At 37.6% G+C, this 14,615-nt stretch overlaps 6 protein-coding genes and 1 non-coding gene across 7 annotated transcripts; 4 read left to right on the forward strand and 3 right to left on the reverse strand.

The window, feature by feature from the left end:
* Window positions 1-129: 129 nt before the first annotated feature.
* On the forward strand, window positions 130-732 carry CNB1 (calcineurin regulatory subunit B; the record flags this gene model as incomplete). The annotated part of the gene is made up of 2 exons (XM_056223716.1): window positions 130-181; window positions 257-732. The coding sequence occupies 2 exons, from the start codon at window positions 130-132 to the stop codon at window positions 730-732; spliced, it is 528 nt and encodes a 175-aa protein (XP_056077706.1).
* A 1,262-nt stretch (window positions 733-1,994) lies between these two features.
* Smki_11.trna3L lies at window positions 1,995-2,078 on the forward strand. Its single transcript has one exon. It is a non-coding gene; the product is annotated as a tRNA-Leu (tRNA).
* Window positions 2,079-2,475: 397 nt separating this feature from the next.
* On the forward strand, window positions 2,476-3,675 carry HYM1 (Hym1p; the record flags this gene model as incomplete). The annotated part of the gene is made up of 1 exon (XM_056223717.1): window positions 2,476-3,675. One exon carries the CDS (start codon window positions 2,476-2,478, stop codon window positions 3,673-3,675), a length of 1,200 nt encoding a protein of 399 aa, XP_056077707.1.
* A 314-nt stretch (window positions 3,676-3,989) lies between these two features.
* On the reverse strand, window positions 3,990-6,545 carry PXA2 (ATP-binding cassette long-chain fatty acid transporter PXA2; the record flags this gene model as incomplete). The annotated part of the gene is made up of 1 exon (XM_056223718.1): window positions 3,990-6,545. The coding sequence occupies one exon, from the start codon at window positions 6,543-6,545 to the stop codon at window positions 3,990-3,992; it is 2,556 nt and encodes an 851-aa protein (XP_056077708.1).
* Window positions 6,546-7,042: 497 nt separating this feature from the next.
* On the reverse strand, window positions 7,043-9,298 carry FAT3 (Fat3p; the record flags this gene model as incomplete). The annotated part of the gene is made up of 1 exon (XM_056223719.1): window positions 7,043-9,298. One exon carries the CDS (start codon window positions 9,296-9,298, stop codon window positions 7,043-7,045), a length of 2,256 nt encoding a protein of 751 aa, XP_056077709.1.
* Window positions 9,299-10,489: 1,191 nt separating this feature from the next.
* MTR2 (Mtr2p) lies at window positions 10,490-11,047 on the reverse strand (the record flags this gene model as incomplete). The annotated part of the gene is made up of 1 exon (XM_056223721.1): window positions 10,490-11,047. The coding sequence occupies one exon, from the start codon at window positions 11,045-11,047 to the stop codon at window positions 10,490-10,492; it is 558 nt and encodes a 185-aa protein (XP_056077710.1).
* A 1,361-nt stretch (window positions 11,048-12,408) lies between these two features.
* ASH1 (DNA-binding transcription repressor ASH1) lies at window positions 12,409-14,181 on the forward strand (the record flags this gene model as incomplete). The annotated part of the gene is made up of 1 exon (XM_056223722.1): window positions 12,409-14,181. The coding sequence occupies one exon, from the start codon at window positions 12,409-12,411 to the stop codon at window positions 14,179-14,181; it is 1,773 nt and encodes a 590-aa protein (XP_056077711.1).
* Window positions 14,182-14,615: the final 434 nt, after the last annotated feature.

Here is a 14,615-nt window from a genome sequence, read left to right on the forward strand (position 1 = left end):
CTAGTTTCTTTTACCGGACATGCAATGAAGGCCCTTTATACTAGTGAGATTTTGCAGAGACTTAAGTGGCTAGTAGTTATAGATCTCGATGGTGATCAGAATCCATAGAAATACTTTTTTTCACTTAACATGGGTGCTGCTCCTTCCAAAATTGTCGATGGTCTTTTAGAGGATACAAATTGTATGTATAGGTTGAAGTAAAAGAAAGGAACAAAAGGAGAAGCGGGGCGGATTACTAACATCAGGCTTTGTACAGTTGATAGAGATGAAATTGAAAGGTTAAGGAAGAGGTTTATGAAGTTGGACAGGGATAGCTCTGGTTCTATTGATAAAAATGAGTTTATGAGCATTCCTGGTGTTTCATCAAATCCCCTTGCCGGGCGTATAATGGAGGTCTTCGATGCTGATAATAGTGGCGATGTTGATTTTCAGGAATTTATCACAGGACTATCCATCTTTAGTGGGCGTGGTTCTAAAGACGAAAAGTTAAGGTTTGCCTTTAAAATTTACGACATTGATAAAGACGGCTTCATCTCGAATGGTGAGTTATTCATCGTTCTGAAGATTATGGTAGGTTCAAATCTGGATGATGAGCAGCTTCAGCAGATAGTAGATAGGACAATAATGGAAAATGACAGCGATGGCGATGGACGTTTAAGTTTTGAAGAATTCAAAAATGCTATCGAAACCACTGAAGTAGCCAAGAGTCTAACATTGCAATATGACGTTTGAGACAAGAGGGCACTCGCTTTACTAAGATAAACTAGCGTTAGTGAAAAAAAATAAACACAGATGTTACCTCTTAATGAGGAAATGAACACTTGCTCTAGTTACAATGTTATATATATATATATATATAGCAAACATAACAAAATAAGAAAGCAATAATACAAGTTAGGGATTGGAAAAAAAAGTAACGATTCGAATATGATAGAAAAGTAGCTTGTCATATACCACTGTAGAAATAAGCCGTTTCAGATATGGGCGAATTTTGAGATAATTGTTGGAATCAAAATCAACTATCGTCTATCAACTCTCAGTCATTATCCGATCACGTTATCACTCCTTGCATTTCAGCTTCCTCTAACTCCGATGACAGCTTCTCATAACTTATGTCATCTTCTAACACCGTATATGATAATATACTAGTAGTATGATTACTGATCATGTTGGAATAAGTGATTACTACTATACACCTATTCGTATAAATTGGATTAAGTTATTGCAACTATACGTCTTCGTATAAATTGGATTAAGTTATTGCAACTATACGTCTTCGTATAAATTGAAGTAGAAAAATTCTAATAATAGAATTTACTGCAGTAATGAGATAAAGATCTATTAAGTGATCAGAACTTATTATATAAGAAGATGAGTTATCACCAAATTCTTATCTTTAACACTCTGATTTATGTCTGAACCTTTTGGTTTAATATAACCAATCAGCGTGTGTTTTATATACCTCTCTTATATAGATTAAGAAGGAACGACTATTCTTAATTATTACAACTTACTAAACTACTAATTATCAACAGATCAATAAACATAATTAAATTTTTATTCCAACACTGTGAAAGCTAATCTTGCTATAATATAAATCAACTATCATCTACTAACTAGTATTTATGGTACTAGTATATTATCAAATACGCAAATGATGAGAAATAGTCATCTAAATTAGTGGAAGCTGAAACGCAAGGATTGATAATGTAATAGGATCAATGAATATCAACATATAAAACGATGATAATAATATTTATAGAATTGTGTAAAATTGTAGATTCCCTTTCATGGATTTCTAAGTCCCCGAGAGAACTTCTAGTATATCTACGTACCTAATATTTATGTTTTATTAAAAGATGCAATCCCAACAATTACATCAGAATCCACACTCATCTCAAATCTAGAGTACAAGTAAAACTTTGTGTTGTAATAGTATTAATTCTGACTTATAATAGTTAATCTTTATTTCCTAGACATTAATTCAAATACCCGGAGGGTTGGCCGAGTGGTCTAAGGCGGCAGACTTAAGATCTGTTGGACGGTTGTCCGCGCGAGTTCGAACCTCGCATCCTTCATTATTTTTTATTGGAACTAGCTATATTACCTTATGATAAACCCATAAAAGTTATTCTATACAAGAACTGTCCTATCGCTCGTAGATGGAGTATATTCAGCAGAGTTTAGTGTATCAAAATTGTCTAGTATTTTGAATTTTTTGTGTTCAAAAAAGGGACGTTGTCTCAAACGCAAATGACGAGGAAGTCCGCTGATTACTCTCATGAAAAATAAAAAAAAGCTATGGTCTCAGGATTGTTTCGAAAGTGGCACTGACACAATATTTACAGGCGTCGGTAGCTTATTGTCTAAGGAGTATAGCCTGAATTAGGAGTAGTTAGGCCAAAGGAAACTTCTTCTTCGTGACAAGTTTATTGCACTCAATCGTCAACATAAAAACTCATAAAACCAAGGCAAATGTTTAAGAAATACAAGAACCAAGACTTGGATATGGCATTTTGGTGGAAGAAGAACCCCAAGATTCCCTCCGATTATGCCAGGTTGATCATTGAGCAACTAAACAAATTCGGCTCTCCCTCATTAACCCAGGATAATAAAAGAAAGGTACAAGAGGAGTGTACCAAATATTTAATCGGCACAAAACATTTTATTGTGGGAGATACGGAACCACATCCAACACCAGAAGCTATTGATGAACTTTACACTGCCATACATCGTGCTGACGTATTCCATGAGTTACTGCTTCATTTTGTAGATTTAGAATTTGAAGCAAGGAGGGAATGTATGCTCATTTTCTCTATATGCCTCGGGTACTCTAAGGATAATAAATTTGTCACCGTAGATTATTTAGTCTCTCAACCAAAGACCATATCCTTAATGTTGAGAACCGCAGAAGTAGCTCTACAACAAAAGGGTTGCCAAGATATTTTTTTAACGGTAGGGAATATGATTATTGAATGTATCAAATATGAGCAACTTTGTAGGATCATTTTAAAGGACCCTCAACTATGGAAGTTCTTTGAATTTGCAAAACTGGGTAATTTTGAGATTAGTACAGAATCCCTACAAATATTAAGTGCCGCATTTATCACACATCCCAAACTAGTTTCTAAGGAATTTTTCAGTAACGAGAGTAATATTATCAGGTTCATCAAATGCATTAACAAGCTAATGGCACATGGAAGCTACGTAACCAAGAGGCAAAGCACCAAGTTGTTGGCGTCATTAATTGTGATAAGATCTAATAACGCGTTGATGAATATATATATTAATTCTCCGGAAAATTTAAAGTTGATAATGACTTTAATGACTGACAAATCTAAAAACTTACAGCTTGAAGCTTTCAATGTGTTTAAGGTGATGGTAGCGAATCCAAGAAAGTCAAAACCTGTTTTTGATATTCTTGTTAAAAACAGAGACAAATTGCTGACATACTTTAAAACATTTGGTTTAGATTCTCAGGATTCTACATTCCTTGATGAAAGAGAATTCATTATTCAAGAAATTGATTCCTTGCCCCGCATAATTTCTTCTACAATAGAGGTTTCTACCAATAATACATCTTCAAGTAACGTCAATAATATGAACTCACCATCATCGGTAATAAACAACCAATCATCAATCTTGACACATTCAACTACACCTGATTCAAGATAACAGCAGACGTCGGATCACTTTATAAAAAACGAAAAGTCTTTTGACAGTAGGTCATCAATATTCAAAGTAAAATCATATATAGAAAACTGTCTATTTGCATAAAAAGGGGGAAATTGTGCGGATGTTTATATTTTCGTGTTGCGCCATAAGAACTAGGAAATGCCAAAGGGCGGCAAAACAGTGTAATTAATACAGCGCTTAGAGTTAAGCAAACAATCCTGAATATTGAGCGCTTTTCTTGTCATATTGGACTATTATATAATAGTCGATTTATCCAATTTATATAATGATGAAAATTTTTCTTTAATTACATATTATGTCTCTTTTTCTTGTTCCTTTTTATTTTTACTCTTTTTAGTCATACTTTTTTTGTTTCTTAATAAATTTGATGAAGCTGTGGACGATGATTCTGAAAATAGTGGTAATCTCTTGCTAGCCTCCTTCCCTGTAGGTGATATGATTCGATGTTCCGTGTTTGGATTAAATAACATATTAGATTTGGACGCCTTCGGTTCTCCGATTTTCTCAAAAAGGTTCAGGTTTGTTTCTGATTTACGAATGATGTTTGATTCCTTAGCAATTGTTAAATCCTTCAATTTTCTCTCCCATAGAGGCACCTGTTGATCTAATATGGCGTTCAGCTCGAGCAATTTTTCCTCATTATTTAATCTTTCCTGTGGGTTAAAAGGTCCAAATTGATATCCGCCTTTACCATCGAATTTCAAAAGATAGTTATGAAAATGCCATAGACTTGTTCTGTGACAAACTGATATTAATGATATACCAAATTTTTGTGCATTTTCGTACATCTTTTGTTCCATTTCAGGCGCTACTGCAGAAGTGCATTCATCGAGGACGGCAAATTTAGGTTTATGATAGTACATTCTTGCCATAGCCAGCCTTTGCTGAACGCCAATCGTTAATTCTTCGGACCAGTTTCTCACAATACCAAATGCATCACGAATCTTGATGGTGCATGGTGATTGATTGTCATCTATTGATGGTTGCTGCGCGCCATTTTTGGAAGTCCTTTGCGCCAGAACAAGCGACATATTTTCTGTTACCAAATCCTCCAAATCTAGCAACTGAAGAATTTTTATCAATTCAGCATCGCCTGTATCGTAGTCATCATGATACTTTTCTTCAAATTGTTCAATAGTGTCTGGGTAAATGATCTGTTCCCTGAAACTTGATCTATTTCCCATATATGGTCTTTGAGGTAGATAAAAGATTGCGCAATCCCTATCCACAGTTCTACGCGGCATTACTAGCTTTGATTGATGTTTTTTATTGGGAGTCGCCCTTACCGGCCATAGCCCACCAAGAATACGGAATAGTGATGACTTACCACACCCATTGGGCCCAATAATTAGTAAGTGGTTCCCATGCTTCAAATCAAAGCTAAGTTCGGGAACTAAGACTTGATTTGCAGGTGTTACTAAAGGGATATTCTCAAACCTTATTATTGAGTCATTATATTCCACTACGCACCCTTCATCGTTCGGTTTGTTATCACTATCACCTTTATTTGCATCCAACAAATCATTGAAATTGTTTAGTCGCAATCTGATACCGCGTAACTGTTGGATATTTCTCTTTAGTTCCACAAATCTTCCTATAGAACTAGATGCAGTAACCAATAATCTTCTATTCGTGATAAAATCAGCTGTCATATCATTCTTGGGTTCCTTAGACCCCAAGTTGTCTTCGCTTGGGGTATTTTTGAAAAATATTGGGATCGAGCACAATACCAAGCCAGCAGCGCCCCAAGTATATTTGATCACAAATGCAGTGGCAACGTCGTAAATAGCTCTTGCCTTTATTTCTCTGTTTAGAAAAAGAACCAAACGGTAAAATGAATAATCAACATTTGCCAGTTCTCTCTTTTGCCCTCTAAGTAATGCAATTTCCTCATTACTTGAATGCAGATTCGAGTGTAGAGATCTGAACCAACTTTCCAAAGATGCGCTTGCCATTGTTAACCTAGTGAAGTTCGGCTGAATCAATTTTAGTAAAGAATTAGAGGCATAAACAATCAAGCCCAGTGCCAAAGTACCTTCACCCATAACACTAGTGTTTGATGTTAATAGTTTGAATGAGCAGAGGATTAGGTCTAACATTGGCTTTAATAGCTGATTTAACAGTAAAGATGAATTCATTGAGAATGTGTAAATGTCTTTTGTTAAGTTATCCTGAACCTCTGAAACAGATTCGGCAGAAGCTACGGAATAGAAAGTATGATGATTAGATAGATACTTTGATAGCAAAAACTCTGATAATTTCCTATTAATAGTGACAGCGCATAACTTTGTTGTGTAGCTGATCAAAGAATTAATAAAACTAGCAGGAATTCCGAGGATCATCCATTTCCCTAATAAAATCTTTGCGAAATTTGCGTATTGAGCTTTTACTAACGTGGAAACTAGCTGACCATCCAAAGTAGCCACACGAAGAGACAAAAGTGTTCTAATATTTAAAAGAATAGCCTGTGTAATAAATAAGATAAGGCACTTCTTATCATGTAGTAAAAGTTTGAACAAAAAGTCTACTTTTCCTTTTTGCTGTACGACTTTATGGTCAATCTTGTTTTCTTTGTCGAACGGAATTGTACTATCTTCTAAATCTGTACTATTTTTAGAAATTATCGTTAACTCTTCTTTGCTACTTTCTTCTTCATCAGCTTCTGCTCCTTTTCCTTCCCTGATCTTCTTATTATCAGAACCCGTTGACTCAGAATCTTTTTTGCCGGTTTTGCTATTGCTAGAACTCGAGTTTGAATTGTAAAGTGTGGCTAGCAATAGTATTATGTATGAGGAACGCAGCAAATTCACTCTGTGCTTCCGATAAAAAACAGAGGCCGTTGAGATCATTATGAAATCTATTTCTAGTCACTTGTAATCGTGTTTTTTACCCTTTGAAAAATTTTCCCATAAGCAAGATAAATATTAAAACAGATAATTCTATGGAATATACTTATTTAATCATTTGCTTGCATGGGCAAGAAAGCACTTAAATATAAGATTAACCGTTGATCGAGGCAAGCCGTTAAGCATCATCATCCTGATATTAACTTTACTCCACATTTCATTGCCGCCCTTAAATCTTCCTGAGGGTAATAGAAACATAGCGGTGATAGCAATAATTAACGCCGAGAATACCTTGAAAACAAGAGCTAACAGAACTAGAAAGAAATCCGCTAATTGCTACTGGTATTTCTTTTAGCGGGTTCGATTGAGCCACTAAATAAGAAGGATGGTGGTGTAATGTATGTATTATTACTCCATGTAAGAAAACTAGAAGGGCTTGAAAAACGTTTGGGACACTTCGAAGAAAAAAACGTAATAAAAGAGTATTTAAAAAAGAAAAATTAAGCTATTACATGCTCGTTATTAATAACGGTAGGTCCATTTGAAACGTTTGGAGCTACTTCAGGGCGACTTAGATCCATTCTATCGCCTATGCTTCCATCGATATCAGTATTATTGGTAGAGCTGCTGCCCTCAATAGCTGTTATTTCATTACGATTGGCATTCTTTTCGGCACCAGCTTCATAATCATCATCATCATCATCCAAGTGATGCTGTGTTGAAATGGCAGCCCCATCTCCATATGTGTACTTTTCGCCGCCCTGTCTATCCATTACGGTTCCGGACATATAGCGACCACCCCGCCTGTTCCTCCACCATGTGTAAATTATCAATCCTGTAGCGATAAAGGACAATGCGAAAGCAGTCCAAATCAGCCCCGCATAAGCGGGGCCAGCTTTAAATACAACACCATATTTGTCATCAGCGGTACCACTCTTTATGATGGCAATCATAACGGATATGATAATAGCCGCCAATATCGTGGCTACACCAACACAAACGTGTAAAGCTAGGGCAATTAGCCACAGTGGTTGTTTAAACATGTATCTGTTAAAATACAGTAATATGATAAAAATCATGGTAAAGAAGGAGAAGATGATTGCCAATAGGTTCAAAGCCAAAACAGATCTCACTGCTGGCACATATTGGTGCTCTCTGTGTAGTAGTTTCCCTTCCAAGTATAGATCATTGGCGGTAATGTTCAGAGCGTTCAAGTATGGCTGGAAATCTGATGTAACTAACGCGTCATAGATAATAGATCTAAAATCTAAGTTTTGTACAGCATGTGGGGAGTTGCAATCTAGGATTTTATTTTCCAAGTTGGCGTGACATAGCGTGAAAATGGACAAACGGTAGTATATCGGAATCTTCAAATACTCCAAAATATTCGGTGTCATGGCGTTTAGTTCTTCTGCAGAGATTGGTTGGACAGACTTAGCATCTGCTAGGATATCCAAAATGGGTAAGAAGGTCTGAGGGTTTTCTTGAGCCCATGATGTTAGCGTTACCAAGGATGAGAATGTCGTTTTAGGATTATTAGATGCTCCCAAAAGATTAAACAAATATGGGATGTATTTTGTACTGCTTGAGTTACCGGATAGTCCAGATTGTAATTCTGACAAGATCGACAAAGTCTCGTTGGTGTTACTTGAGGAGCTTATCACTGCATCCAGTCCAATTAGTTGTTGGGTAGATTGGGTGGTGTTTGTCACTGCAGCCAAGGATTGGACGGAAGTGACGACCATGGTTGAGTTGCTTGAATTACTCATCAATTGGCTCAAGGCAGCAAACGCCTTTTGTGCTGATGATGACTGAGTAACGTTGTTTTCCAGTAGATCGGACAGGGTGCTCAGAGTCTGGTTCGAAGACGTAGTTGTGTTTAACAGTAGCTGCACTGCACCAAATGCAGGGGCATTGGCCTGTGGAACTAGCGGTTGTAAAGCACTAAATGTGCTATTCAACGATCCGCCATTCGAGATTGTGTTTTGCAATTGGGATAATAATGTTTGGGCCAAAGAGGACGGAACTGTAGTATTCATTAAGCTCGCCAGGGCTGTCAGTGTAGCCGTTTGATTCGTAGACAGAGCGAAAAGTCTAAAAACCGGCAATAATTGCGCCTTTTCTGACATTGTCAAATTATTCAGAGCTAGTAATGCATCTGTGGAATTTTGTGGGTTGTCGGAATCTTCTAACAGATCCAGAACTAAAGTAGTGGAATCACTGGAAGAGTTAGAGCTCCCCGAAGACAGTGAAGCAGAGACCAATTTCGATAGCCCATCCAGGGTTTCAGTAGAATTGTCTGAATACTTCAGCAACCCATTAATCTCAGTCAACTGTCTGGTGCTGGAAGCCGGATTCCCGCTGATGGCTAAAGGAGCCAACTCGGTCAATGATTCGATAGTAACAGTGGTGTTCTCAGCATTAGACAGAAGCGTTAATAACGGCGTTAGTGCTGGAGTATCCGCAATATTCTTCATCGCCCCAAAAATGTCATCCAAGGAGCTGTTCGGAGCCGTCAAAGCCGACCCCAGTATGGTCAAAATAGGACCAATCTGAGGGATTACCTTGCTCACATTGATGTGTTTGATATCGGCCTCACCGATATATATATTCGTTAAGGGCTTGTAGTTTGCGGTTGAACCAGCTGTAGCTACAATGACTAAGATTAGTGTAGTGAACATGAAAAGAAGACAGACAGACAATATCGTCCAAATTGTCCCCTTCGATAGGGGACCATGGTGCTTTCCAATCTGCATATTTTGTTTTTCTAAACTCCCCTTCTACTTTATAATAGATTTACCTACAGGCTAGGTAATAGAGGAGCAACCAGCAGCACGAATATTCATATTTGTTATGAGGAGCTTTATATACAATTATAATGGATACCTATTGGGGTTTTTGAAGGAAAATTGGTCGAAATCATCGGCAATAATACGGAAATTACGACAAACACAATCCGAATCCTTCTTTAAGAAACCACTTAAGTGATTGCACCGATCCCATGCCAAAAATTGATACTGCAGCTTCTAGAAGTGCCCTTTGACCACATTAGCCATTTAGCCCACGCTGCCGCATCACCTCCTCAGTAGCTGACTAAGGTGATAAAACCGCAAGGACTGAAACCCGTTACAGTATTGTTCTAGTATGCTATGAGTTTATTCTTTCGAGTGTTTCTCTGGTAATAGTACGGCGGGTCGGTTCCGCCGCTCCGAGCGATGCTCCGCAGGATATCCAAATAAGCTTTTTTACCGTTTACCCCCCTTTTTTAGCGCGCGGGGTATAACTCAACAAAAAAAATGTGCCATAGAACGAGACAAGGTAAAGCCAAGGAGATTTTACCATAAGCTTTCCACCACCTAAACTGGTTGATCATTTTACGGGGTTTCACCCCAATCAATGCTTTTAGACATAACAATATATAATGTAAATTGAGTAGTAAGAGCCGCAAATATCTCAGTACCTCTTTGAAGAACGGGAAAAATTTTCTTATTCTTTCTTTCGATGCGCTTTTACATTCTTTTCTTGGCTAGGCACGCAATCATCATCCTCCGGTTTTTAAGTTTTGATGCTAGGCCCTTACTCCAATGCTGGTTTTCTTTTTTATCCCTTCATGCAGGCGGTCCATTGATGGTGGGTAAATGCTCATTACTCTGTATATGCGTGACGCCCTCATCATAATTATCTGCCGGATTCGTTCAGCCGTTGCCGTCCGTCAATAGGGGCCTCGTGATACGTTTCCAAAACCCGTCAGGGACTGTAGACTGTAGTTGCGTCAACAATTGTCACCGGTAAAGGTAGGATCGTCTATCACCGATCTCGACCATTGAAAAATAAAAGAGTGCAGAATTGGGGTATTTGGTTTTCTTATTCTTCTTTGCTTTTCGTATTACTTATTACTTATTTTGTTTCTATACAACTTTTTTTCTTTTTTGTAAATGGAATTCTTCTCACTGGATTTTTAGAAGAGAATCATCGGGTTTGTAAACCATGTTATAGTTAAACCCCGATATGACACCATTGAAGTCATTTCTGAATATACGGTCGTCGATGATCAGCTGCAGGGAAAGGCCAAAATATGGACCCCAGAGAGGTCTTGGCTTGTTCATATCGTTAAGTCGATTCCTGTTCCCACTGTTATTTGGTTGAATAGGAATTGTCGCGTCTTGTCCCATCTTGTCTCTGCCGCTTTCATCAAATCTGACTTTGCAATTAACGTTGCATATCAATGTGCCGGATCCTGGGATAGCGTGATAGTCTATTCCGGTTAGAGCATGTTGTGTTTGTACGACTTGGTTTTGCCACATTTGTAAAAACACTGTCGCTTGCGCGAAGGGTGTAGCATTGAATATTATTCTACAGTTATTTGGATTGAAAAGTTGTACGAATTGGGCTAACTTATTGGAGTCTGGATCATCCAAATGCGCCAATATCTTCTTCGTGAATGTAGCCGTTATCTGGGCTTGGTTTGCGTCGTTCATTACCATACTATTGCTGTTGGTGTTCATACTGCTATTTGCTGTTGTTATGTTGCCGTTTTGTCGGAATTTCAGCGCTGTGGAAACATGTATATATTTTTCATACAAGGTGGTTTATTTGCTGATTGCAGCGTAATGTTCTCTATTTTACACATTTTTTTTCAATGAGGACTAAGATAAATCATTTAATACGTAAAGCAGTGCAGAGGTATAATTTACACGCGTTACTAGTGGAAAGAGCTTATGTAATGAATACACTTGGATGAATACATATGAATATAAATCGAAACAAAATCCTTTCAATTCTTTTGGTTCTTTTTTTGGTTATAATGGTGACTGCGCTTGAAAACCATGCAAGATATCATTATTTATAAGCTAACTTCTTTTCAGGACTGATAAAACCAGAGGATGCAGGCAAATAGAAACGCAGAGCAGAGCACGTAGAATTTTGGGAGAATAAGGATGAAAGCGTAATCTTGTTCGATCGTGGTTCGTAGCTAGATGTTGTTACTAATCTTTTCGTTAACCGGTCGCCCTTCGTATCGTATCATACACAAAAAATGGGGCGCATCCGTTTTCATATTCCTTTAATTAGCTTTCTTATTCAGCCATCTCACTATCATAACTCCTATTCGGTAACAGAGTTCCTTTATTGAAAAAGAAGTCTTTTGTCCTCCGCCATCTTATTTTCCCTGCCATGCGCGGTTACTGTGGCATCGCTAACCAGCAAAAAGTCAGTTGCCTTTTTTTACCCAAAAAAGATACATCAGATTGATTAGTTTTCCATTTTAGGATATGAACGCCAAGCTAGCGTCTGATTTCCACACTAACGTCGCTAATTTTGGAAAGGCCATTTCATTTTTGAGCTTCGGGCTGATCATTTTCCTTACATGGATGAGCCAGCAATACAGATCATGATCAAACTGTTTTAATATGTAGTATTAGTATATAATCATGGATCTTTTTATGAGTACGTATTACTAGTAGATAGAGCTCTGCAAACATTTCAAATCATACAAAAAGAGCCTTCATTCTTGCTCATTCATTCACGTCAAAAATATTATTTAAGTTGTTAAAGGAACTAAAAATAGATCAAAAAGCAAAGCACAATTAAATAAAATAGTTCATTCCTTCATTAGTCCCAAGAGCCTGGTATTTTTCTGGAAATAGAATACAAAATATCGTCATACTCAACTTTCCAAATACCACTGGATCCTGCTCAAGAAAAGAGGAAAAAGTTACGAATCTTTCTTTGATCCGATCAATTCCGTTCTATCCTTTTCGCTTTTATTTTCACGCTTTTTGTTTTGTCACGTTCATTATCATCAAACTCAATACTATCCATTATTTTATTCTAGCTTAAACCATTCAGCGTAATAAGAAAAAAAAAAATGTCAAGTCTATACATTAAAACACCGCTACATGCATTATCTGCTGGTCCAGAATCTCATGCAAATGGCTCTTATTATGATGATCTGTTACTGCCTTCGTTTTCCAACCTATCTGGTAGCAGTAATAAGAATAACGTCACTGAAAATAACGTAAATTCAGCTAGTCCTAGGAAATACTCCTTTCATTCGCTCAATGTATCGCCAATTTTACCTCCTATGTCTTTAACTAACGAGATACTTGGAAAGAAATCAAATACTGCGCCTGCCTCGCCACATCATATGGCTTATAATCCAATTTCCTCATTAACGCCAGGCAATTCACCAGAGTTTAACAAGGCAAGTTTATCTCAAATCAGTTTTACTAATCCGTTGAATTATGGCTCTGGTTTAGGACTTTCTTCCCATTCACAATTTCGGTTGCCATTGCTGGACAGGTTATCATCGGTGTCATTATCTAAGAGATCAGAACATCCGCAACAAATTCTACCATCATTGAGGCATCTACAACTATTACCCAGTCCCCTCCTACAAGATAATGCAGCACGTTTCCCTGATACATCACAACGTACGTCTAATTGGAAGGCCGATCTTACTCATTGGTGTAAGGATACAAATTATCAAGATTATGTTAAAATACGCGAAGAACTGGCTCATTTCAAGCCATTAAGTATACCAAACTTAACTAATCAAATTAATGATGGCTCGAAACCCTCTAAAAGCCTTCATGGCGAATTAGAACCAACCGAGACATTCAAGTCTCAATCACCGGTTAATTATACATTTGCTCGTACCAAACTTATTCCTTCAATTCTAGAAGCAAAAGATCAATTTAAAGATCTTTCCAATAATGCATGGAGTATTACTCCTCCTGTCACCCCGCCAATGAGTCCACCGACCAACAGAACCATGGAACGCACAACATTTAAAGGGGCAGGTGCTTCTTTTCCTGCAGGAAAATTCAGCAATAGTGAGTCGATATTTAATCCCATTATTAGTGAAAAGTTAGTTCAAGAAGTTAAACAACAGAGACAACTAAGGGCAGGATCATTCTTCACACCAACTACCAGTCACAAGAAAACGAACAGTTTTAAAGCCTTACAAATAAAAAAATTGCTTGCAAATAGAGACATTCTATCGAATAATTCCAAATCATGTATAGGAAAACCATCTAAGAACAAAATCTCAAAGCAAGGATCAAACAATTTCGGAAAGACAGCGAGACAATTGGTTATGAAACTCGACAATCCTAGTTACAGCTCTGTTTCTGCATCTTCATCACCACCTCCTTCCACACCAACGAAAAACGGCAAGGCGAGATCAAGGTCATCTTCACCTGTGCGTCCCAAGACATACACTCCGAGTCCCAGATCACCCAATTATCATAGATTTGCTCTCGATTCCCCCCCACAAAGTCCTCGAAGGTCATCAAATTCAAGCATAACGAAAAAGGGGAGCAGAAGATCTAGTGGTTCATCGCCCATTCGCCACCACGCGAGAGTATGTGTATCATGTAATTCTAGTGATTCACCTTGTTGGAGGCCATCCTGGTCACCACGAAAGCAAGACCAACTCTGTAACTCTTGCGGCCTGCGATATAAGAAAACGCATACAAGATGTTTGAACGATTTATGTCGGAAGATCCCCACAAAGGGTGAAATAAACATTATGAAATCTAACGGAATAGATAAGGAATTCGTTCCCGAACGCAATTGCGAAATTGAAGGGTTTCGATGCTTATTCTGTAATTATATAACTGAAACTGTAGAGAATTGATGTATGGATAACTGGATCCCTTACAAATATGTAAGAGACATTATCGCGAAACAATTTGCTCATTTCTGTGCTCATCAGTATTATATAAATAAACTTCTAATGATTATTTTTTTTTATTCGACCCCCGCGGAATCTTTACTTTCTTTACTTGTTAATTTTGTTTTGCGCCGCGCAGATGTTTTCGCCCATTTCGAGGTAAAATCATTCTCAAACCTTCTCCTGTGAAATAGTTTGGGCAATCCTGATTTTTCATTTTGAAATTGAACAACAGAAGCTTTGTCGCATTAAAGTAGCAAACCCTGCTCCAAACAACCTTGAGATTTGGTCATCAGTGCAGTTCACTTTAAGGAAAGGAAAAATCTTTGTTTTTCGGCTTGTGATTCAGGTTTCAGTAGAGTTTTATTTTAAACCTAAGTAGGTAACATTATTTAGCT

Source organism: Saccharomyces mikatae, assembly GCF_947241705.1.
Source record: "Saccharomyces mikatae IFO 1815 strain IFO1815 genome assembly, chromosome: 11".
Classification (NCBI taxonomy): Eukaryota; Fungi; Ascomycota; class Saccharomycetes; order Saccharomycetales; family Saccharomycetaceae; genus Saccharomyces; species Saccharomyces mikatae.